This window comes from Crocuta crocuta, unplaced genomic scaffold, assembly GCF_008692635.1.
Source record: "Crocuta crocuta isolate KB4526 unplaced genomic scaffold, BGI_CrCroc_1.0 scaffold737, whole genome shotgun sequence".
NCBI classification, from domain to species: domain Eukaryota; kingdom Metazoa; phylum Chordata; class Mammalia; order Carnivora; family Hyaenidae; genus Crocuta; species Crocuta crocuta.
Genome location: NW_027527804.1, coordinates 361,138 through 369,790, shown reverse-complemented (window position 1 = coordinate 369,790; position 8,653 = coordinate 361,138). Strand labels below are relative to the sequence as shown.

Below are 8,653 nucleotides of genomic sequence, written 5' to 3'. Positions count from 1 at the left end.
CTACCGCTTCATTTGATCTGGGACTGCCTGAGCTCCAGGCCGCCTAGATAGCTGGCATCTAGAGCATTTATAAATGGAAAAGGCTGTGCTGTGTCACTGAGTGGATTGGTTTGAAAAGAATAGGGGTGGAAGGGATCTTTGCTCCAACTTCAGATTTGTTCATTGTCGCACAGCTTCTTTAACATGATAGGGCCCATCTCTGGTGCTGGTAGCATGTGAGAACACTCTCCATCACGAATCAATCATTTGTCTGCTCCCTGATCTTTTTGATATTGGCTTTTGACTACTTGACTTGTTTCCTGTTTACAGATTTTCTTGCCATTTGGGCTTCAGCAAGACTCCTCGATATCATCACTTTAGGGGCTCTCTCCACACCATTTTGTGCCCATGGCAGATATGTCAATACCTTTACACTCACTCCGATTCAACAATACGCTGAGGGAGGAAAATCTTGACCCCCCAAACAGCGGGATGACCTTCTCTGGACCAATAATGGAGACCAGGGCAGAGGTCCAAATTTCACATTCTCATGTACAATCTATAGGCTCCACTTCAGCGTCAGACCCTGAAGGGATGTCTGCACAGCTGATGACATCCCCAGCCTTTGACACCACATCCGTACCTCTAATGGAAGCACCAAACTCTGGAGCACTGTCCCCATCACTAATGCCAGCCTCAGATTCTGGGGCACTGTCCCCATTGCTAATGGCAGCTTCAGATTCAGAAGCACTGTCCCCATTGCTAATGCCAGCCTCAGATTCTGGAACACTGTCCCCATTGCTGTCCGCTTCAGACTATGGATTAATGTCCCCAGGGTTGATGACAATTCCTGACTTTGGAACCATGTCCACAGCACTAATGGCAGCACCACATTCAGCAGAGATATCACCATTGGCAATGCCAGCTTCATCCTCTGGAGCAATGTCTACATCTGTAATGAGCACTTCATCCTCTGAAGTGATACCCACACCATTGATGCTGGCCCCAGATCTTGGAGAGATATCTCCTCTCCTAATGCCAGATATAAACCCTGGAGTGATGTCCACACAGCCAATGCCAGCTCCAGGCTCTGAAGCAATGTCACCATTGCAAATTACAGATGAAGACACTGAAGCAATGTCTCAAGTACTAATGACTGCTCTGGCCTCTGGAGAGATATCTTCACTGTTAATGTCAGGCACAGACTCCGAGGCGATATCCTCACTGATAATGTCAGCCCTTGCTTCTGAAACAATGTCAAGCCAACCAACGAGCACCCATGACTCTGGGGAAATGTCCACCCAGCTAATGTCAGGCCCAGATTCTGGAGTAGTGTCTTCACTGCTAGTGTTGGCTCCAGGTTCTGGAGCAATGTCCACACCACTCCTGTCAGCTCCAGATACTAGAGAAGTGTCCACATTGCCAAAGCCAGCTCCAGACACTGAAGCAGTGTCCCCACTGCTAATGACAGCCCTAACCTCTGGAGTGATGCCCACCCAGCCGATGTCAGCCCAAGACTCGGGACTGATGTCCCCACAGTTCACACAAAATCTAGACTCTCAAGTCATGTCTACTCCACCAATGAGAACAACAGCCTCTGGTGGGTTGTCCACGGTGCCAGTGAGAGCTACTGACCCCGGAGCAATGTCCATACCACAGATGAGAGCTCTGGCCTCTGGCAATATGGCTACATTGCTAAAGACCATTCCAGACTCTGAAGCATTGTCCACCACACTGATGACGGTCACAACTTCTGGAGCAATGTCTGATAAAATGTCAACCACAGCCTCTAAAGTAATGCCTTCACAGTTAACAATGGCCAGAAATTCTGGAGCAATGTCTACAGGCTTTATGAAAGCCACAGCCAGTGGGGCAATGTCAACCCCACAAATGAGATCCCCGGCTTCTGCAATGACGTCCACACCGCTAAGGAGAGCCCCAGTCTCTGGAGCAATTTCCACACAGCCAGTTACAGCCCAAGCCTCTGAAACAATGCCCACACTACAACTTTCAGCATCAGCCTCTGGGTCAATGTCTACACTGCAAATGAGAACCCCTGTCTCTGGAGCAATGTCTATATCACAAAGGAGAGCCACAGCGTCAGGAGTGACAGCTGTACCACAGTTGAGAGCCTCAGCCTCTGGAGCACTGTCTACACTGTTAATGAGAGACATGGCCCCAGGAGTGATGTCCCTGCCGCAAATGAGAGCTACGGCCTCGGGAGCATTGTCCAAGCCACTAATGACATCCAAAGCCTCACAAACAATGTTCCTACAGCAAATGACAACCACAGCTTCTGGAGAGATAGCCACAATGCTAATGAGAGATACAACTTCTGGAGCTATGTCCATGCAACAGATGACAGACACCACTTCTGCAGGGATGGCTACACCACTAATGAGAATCCCAGCCTCTGGAGACATGTCCACACCACAAATGACAGCTGCAGCTTCTGGAACTATGTCCATGCCTCTACTGGGAGCCCCAGACCCTGGAGCAATGCCCACAGTGTTAATGAGATCCACAGCCTCTGGGAAGGTGCCCAGTCAGCCAATGAGCACCCAAGACTCTGGAGGGATGTCCATGTCGTTCATGAGATCCAGGATCTCTGGAGGGATGTCCCCACTGGAGATGCAAATCCCAGCCTCTGAAATGATGTCCACACCAAAAATGAGAGCCCCGGCCTCTGGGGTGATATCCACACCACTAATGAGAGCCCCAAACTCTGGAGAGATGTCTGCACTGTTCACAAGAGCTTCATCCTCTGGAGAGATTTCCCCACCATTAATGAGAACCCCAGTTTCTGGAGAGATAGCCACATCCTTGAGAGTCCCAGCTTATGGGACAATGTCTACTCCACAAATGATGGCCTCAGCCTCTGGAGTGATGCCCATGCCACAAATGAAGGCTCCAGTCTCTGGAGAAAAGTCCACACCACTAATGAGATCCACTGCTCCTGGAGTAATGTCCATGCCTCACATGACAGCCACAGGCTCAGTGGGGGTGTCCATGCCACTGATGAGAACCCCAGCCTCTGGAGCAACATCTGCACCCCAAATGATGCCCACAGCTTCAGGAGAGATGTATACACTGCCAATGCGAGCTCCAGCCTCTGGAGTAATGTCTCCACCACTAGCAAGAGCCCCTGTCTCTGGAATGACATCCACACCACTATGGAGACCTTCTGCCTCTGAAGCCGTATCCACAGAGTTATTGAGAGGTCCAGCGCCTGGAAAGATGTCCACTGCACAAATGACAGCCATGGCCTCTGGAGGGATGTCCAAGCCATTAATGAGAGCCACAGCCTCTGGAACAATGCCCATGCCATTGATGTCAGCCATGGCTTCTGGAGACATGTCTGTGCCGCTAATGAAAAGCATGGCCTCTAGGGCAATGTTCACACTGCAAACAAGAGTCACGAGTTCTGGATCTATGTCCTTGCCGCATACAACATACACAACTTCTGGAGGGATGCCTGCACTGCCAATGAGAGCCTCAGCTTCTGGAATGATGTCCATGCCACTTCTGAGAGCCACAGCCTCTGGAGGGGTGTCCACGCCACAAATGGCAGCCATAGCCTCTGAAGGGGTGTCCATGAGGACCCCAGTCCCAGGAACCATGTCCACACCACAAATGGGAGCCACAGCCTCTGGAATGATGTCCGTTCTGGAAATCAAAGCCACAGACTCTGGAGAAACACCTGCCTCTCACATCAATGTCACAGCCTCTGGATCAAAGTCCACACCACACATGGCTGCCCCAGCTGCTGAAGCAATGAACACACCACCAAAGGAAGTCCCATCCTTCGGCATGCTGACCCCAGCACTCTGTTACCTCTTAGAAGAACAGGAAGCAGCCCGGGGTTCGTGCTCTGTGGAGGAGGAGATGGAGATTGATGAGGAGAAGCAAATGAAGGGCTTTTTGAATGACTCAGAGAAAATGGCATTTCTGGTGTCTCTTCATCTGGGGGCAGCAGAGAGGTGGTCCGTCTTGCAGATGGAGGTAGGAAACCCCGTATCAGATGAAAATAAATCTTTCCTGAGCAGATCACAGGGCTTGTATGACTCCCTATCAGAGATAGACATCCTCAGTGCTGTACTTTGCCATCCCAAGCAGGGCCAGAAGTCAGTCAGGCAGTATGCCACTGACTTCCTGCTGCTGGCCCGACATTTGTCTTGGTCTGATGCCATTCTACGGACCAGGTTTCTGGAAGGGCTCTCGGAAGCTGTTACCACCAAAATGGGCCGGATCTTCCTGAAGGTGGCCGGCAGCCTAAAGGAGCTGATAGACAGGTCTCTCTACACTGAGTGCCAGCTGGCTGAAGAGAAGGGTTCCCCAGGCAGCTCAAGCCAGGTTCTGCTCTCAGCCTGTAAGCGGAATAATGAGGAGGCGATGGAGAATGAACTGAACCCTTATCAGCAGACTGAGGAGGTAATGATGGGGAAATACACTCAAGGGGAGTGGTGGGGAGTGATCGGGGAACACACCCTGCTCCTTTGAGTAGAATAAGGAAGAGGCAAGGGGGAGGCACTGATCTTCAAGACTATACTCCCCAACCTGGCATTTCATCAGTGGCCTGGCTATGTAGTTATTTTGGGTGTATTAAGCACTTTGAAGCAATGCCCTGCTCAATTTCTTGGGATGGCTAAAGGTCTAGGTCTTCTGATTATGAGGGAACCGGCTGGGTCTCAACTGTCCAATTATTCTAAGGGAGGGGTCATCTTTGGGGGGAAGGCTGGGTCCTACCTCCAGGCACTTGTGTCAGGGACCCAGGTCAGTAGGGAGTTTGGCTAACCTAGTCCTCAGTCACACATTATACACATAAGGTACATTAGCCAAGTTTTTTGAACTGCTAAGTTACTGTCATTATCCAGGCAGAATCCCCTTGTCATAGTGAGTGTGGCTCTTACCTCTGCTGGTTTTTCTGTTTGTTTGTTTTCTTACTCCCAGCACCAGCATGTTCCTAAACGCTGTTACTACCTGAAAGAGCATGGAGACCCTCAAGAGGGTCTGCATGACCACCTTCGACAGAGCACAGGCCATCACAAGGCCCCCACCAACAAGTAATTCTTTCTGGAATCTTCTCCTGTGATGTCTGACTCCGCTGCTAACTTGAGGACTGGTTCCTGGACCCATTCCATTCAATTACATCATAAACCTTGTGGCCTTCCCCCTACAGTCTCCCCCTCCAAGCACATCCCACCTAACTCCCAGTTGGTTGACTTGACCTTCTCTTTTACCCTACATGCCTGTGACATGCCCTGACAATCAGAGTTTGGACTTCAAGAGTGTTTGGTGTACGAGGTTTTGAACTCCTATCGCCGTGGAGACCAGTCATAGTTCCTGGTCCAGGGAGAGGTCTAGGCAGGGGAAACCATGTCCTACCTCAGAAACACCTAGAGTGTCTTGCCACATGTCATCAGGCAGATGTGAGGGTGTCCTGGTCCCATTTCCCCTGGCAGGGGAGTCTATAAGGAGAGTGATGCCCACTCCCAAACCACCCTTTTCATATGCCCCAACTCATAGCACTTAAAATGGGTCTCCAGGGCCCTTGGCTTGTTTATAGTTTCCATCCTGAACCATTCGTTTTGACCCATGGTAGTAATCATAGTAATGGCTAACACTTATTGATTATGTATTATGTGACAGGTATTGGGCTAAACTCTTGACAAACGCCATCTCACTACATTCTTATCATAACCCAACTTGTTCTTGTGTTGTCAGCTTCTGACTTCTTGATCTTTTCTCTCTGGCCCTTTTGTTCCTCAGTGTCAAATCGCTAGCTCTGACTTCTTGGTGGCCCCTTGAGTAATTAATTGCCCCTGCTCTCCATGGCTATTGTGGCTATTTGTGGCCAACACTCTTGATAAAGCTCTTGCTCTTTAAACAGGCATAGATAGTTAGAACGTAATATGAGCAGTGTTTGCCTTCAGGTGGTGGGATTGTGGGTGTTTTTTACTTTCTTCTTTCTAACTTCTCTGTACTTTCCAGATTCTCTGCAGTAAGCATGTATTACATTTGTAATCATAAAAGTAAATAAAGTTCATTTATGAAAGAAAGAATTAGCTGTGGCTAACAGAATTTGGTTTCTTGAGTCCCTCATTCAATCAATATTTATTAGCTCACGTGTCAGCCACTGTTTAGGGACAGACAAAAACCCTGACAGAATGGAATCGTCATTCCAGTGGAGGGAGGAGACAGACAATAAGCAAGAAAACACATCAGTGAGATTGATGGAAATCGTGGTAAAGGTTATGAAGTCAAGAAATCAGGATAATGGGGAAATTTGATACTAACAGGGCCAATTTATTTATTTAATAATAGTCCATGTAATTGGGCTTTTAAAAGATCTTTTAAAAACAGTAAGACTGGCATGATGAGAAACATATTTTAGAAAGCTAACTTGGCAACACTTTGTAGGCAGGATGGGGGGAAGGGGTTAGAGAGCATTATGAGCTTCCTATCACATNGCTCTTACCTCTGCTGGTTTTTCTGTTTGTTTGTTTTCTTACTCCCAGCACCAGCATGTTCCTAAACGCTGTTACTACCTGAAAGAGCATGGAGACCCTCAAGAGGGTCTGCATGACCACCTTCGACAGAGCACAGGCCATCACAAGGCCCCCACCAACAAGTAATTCTTTCTGGAATCTTCTCCTGTGATGTCTGACTCCGCTGCTAACTTGAGGACTGGTTCCTGGACCCATTCCATTCAATTACATCATAAACCTTGTGGCCTTCCCCCTACAGTCTCCCCCTCCAAGCACATCCCACCTAACTCCCAGTTGGTTGACTTGACCTTCTCTTTTACCCTACATGCCTGTGACATGCCCTGACAATCAGAGTTTGGACTTCAAGAGTGTTTGGTGTACGAGGTTTTGAACTCCTATCGCCGTGGAGACCAGTCATAGTTCCTGGTCCAGGGAGAGGTCTAGGCAGGGGAAACCATGTCCTACCTCAGAAACACCTAGAGTGTCTTGCCACATGTCATCAGGCAGATGTGAGGGTGTCCTGGTCCCATTTCCCCTGGCAGGGGAGTCTATAAGGAGAGTGATGCCCACTCCCAAACCACCCTTTTCATATGCCCCAACTCATAGCACTTAAAATGGGTCTCCAGGGCCCTTGGCTTGTTTATAGTTTCCATCCTGAACCATTCGTTTTGACCCATGGTAGTAATCATAGTAATGGCTAACACTTATTGATTATGTATTATGTGACAGGTATTGGGCTAAACTCTTGACAAACGCCATCTCACTACATTCTTATCATAACCCAACTTGTTCTTGTGTTGTCAGCTTCTGACTTCTTGATCTTTTCTCTCTGGCCCTTTTGTTCCTCAGTGTCAAATCGCTAGCTCTGACTTCTTGGTGGCCCCTTGAGTAATTAATTGCCCCTGCTCTCCATGGCTATTGTGGCTATTTGTGGCCAACACTCTTGATAAAGCTCTTGCTCTTTAAACAGGCATAGATAGTTAGAACGTAATATGAGCAGTGTTTGCCTTCAGGTGGTGGGATTGTGGGTGTTTTTTACTTTCTTCTTTCTAACTTCTCTGTACTTTCCAGATTCTCTGCAGTAAGCATGTATTACATTTGTAATCATAAAAGTAAATAAAGTTCATTTATGAAAGAAAGAATTAGCTGTGGCTAACAGAATTTGGTTTCTTGAGTCCCTCATTCAATCAATATTTATTAGCTCACGTGTCAGCCACTGTTTAGGGACAGACAAAAACCCTGACAGAATGGAATCGTCATTCCAGTGGAGGGAGGAGACAGACAATAAGCAAGAAAACACATCAGTGAGATTGATGGAAATCGTGGTAAAGGTTATGAAGTCAAGAAATCAGGATAATGGGGAAATTTGATACTAACAGGGCCAATTTATTTATTTAATAATAGTCCATGTAATTGGGCTTTTAAAAGATCTTTTAAAAACAGTAAGACTGGCATGATGAGAAACATATTTTAGAAAGCTAACTTGGCAACACTTTGTAGGCAGGATGGGGGGAAGGGGTTAGAGAGCATTATGAGCTTCCTATCACATTAGTACAGGTGACTGGCTNTGGCTTGCCAGCTGACTCAGTCTGGGGCTGTGGGAGTGAGGCTGGAAAGAGAAGGACAGAGACCAAACCCTCTCTGAGAACTCAACTCCACTGCTCCATTGCCCTAAACTTTGGGTTTGATTCCAGGAAAAGGAAAATGATTCTCAGAAAAAACAAAGATTGGCAGACAAATTAACAGCCCCATGGTAATATAGATAAGCATCTGGCTCTGCAGGCTGCCTGTGGATCTATCAATCATCAGTGCTGTTGCCTCGGGGGAAAAAAGAGGGGGCAATAAGTTGGGAAACCAAATTCTAGGTGGGGAGGCGGCGGGCCCCTGGGGACCCAGTTTTCCCCTCATCTTCTGCCCCATTGGCTCACAGTGGGCCCAATCCAGGCCCCAGTGGAATTTGGATCTCCATGTTCAGCTAGGGTTGCTCTTAGCTTGGCAAAGCCCTGTCCAGCTTACTATCTACTGAAGAAAGAATGGACATACAGAATCACAATCGGTGTCTGGGAAATGTACATAGGAAAGAAAAGGTCTTAAAGATGGAACTGATTTTCTTATAGCCATGACCATGGAGAACAAAAGGAATTCTTTTTTCAAGAAAATTTAACCTTGAAGTATAATTGACAGTT

General features: G+C 47.7%; 1 protein-coding gene across 1 annotated transcript; it reads left to right on the top strand.

Annotated features, from left to right (window-relative positions):
• The first annotated feature begins 387 nt into the window (after positions 1 to 387).
• RTL9 (retrotransposon Gag like 9) lies at positions 388 to 5,046 on the top strand. The gene is made up of 2 exons (XM_077773771.1): positions 388 to 4,410; positions 4,930 to 5,046. Exons 1-2 carry the CDS (start codon positions 388 to 390, stop codon positions 5,044 to 5,046), a joined length of 4,140 nt encoding a protein of 1,379 aa, XP_077629897.1.
• Positions 5,047 to 8,653: the final 3,607 nt, after the last annotated feature.

Coding starts and splice junctions, on each gene's coding strand:
- RTL9 (XM_077773771.1), top strand. CDS start 388: ATGGCAGATATGTCAATACCTTTACACTCACTCCGATTCAACAATACG. Junction 4,411..4,929: donor CTTATCAGCAGACTGAGGAG/GTAATGATGGGG, acceptor TCTTACTCCCAG/CACCAGCATGTTCCTAAACG.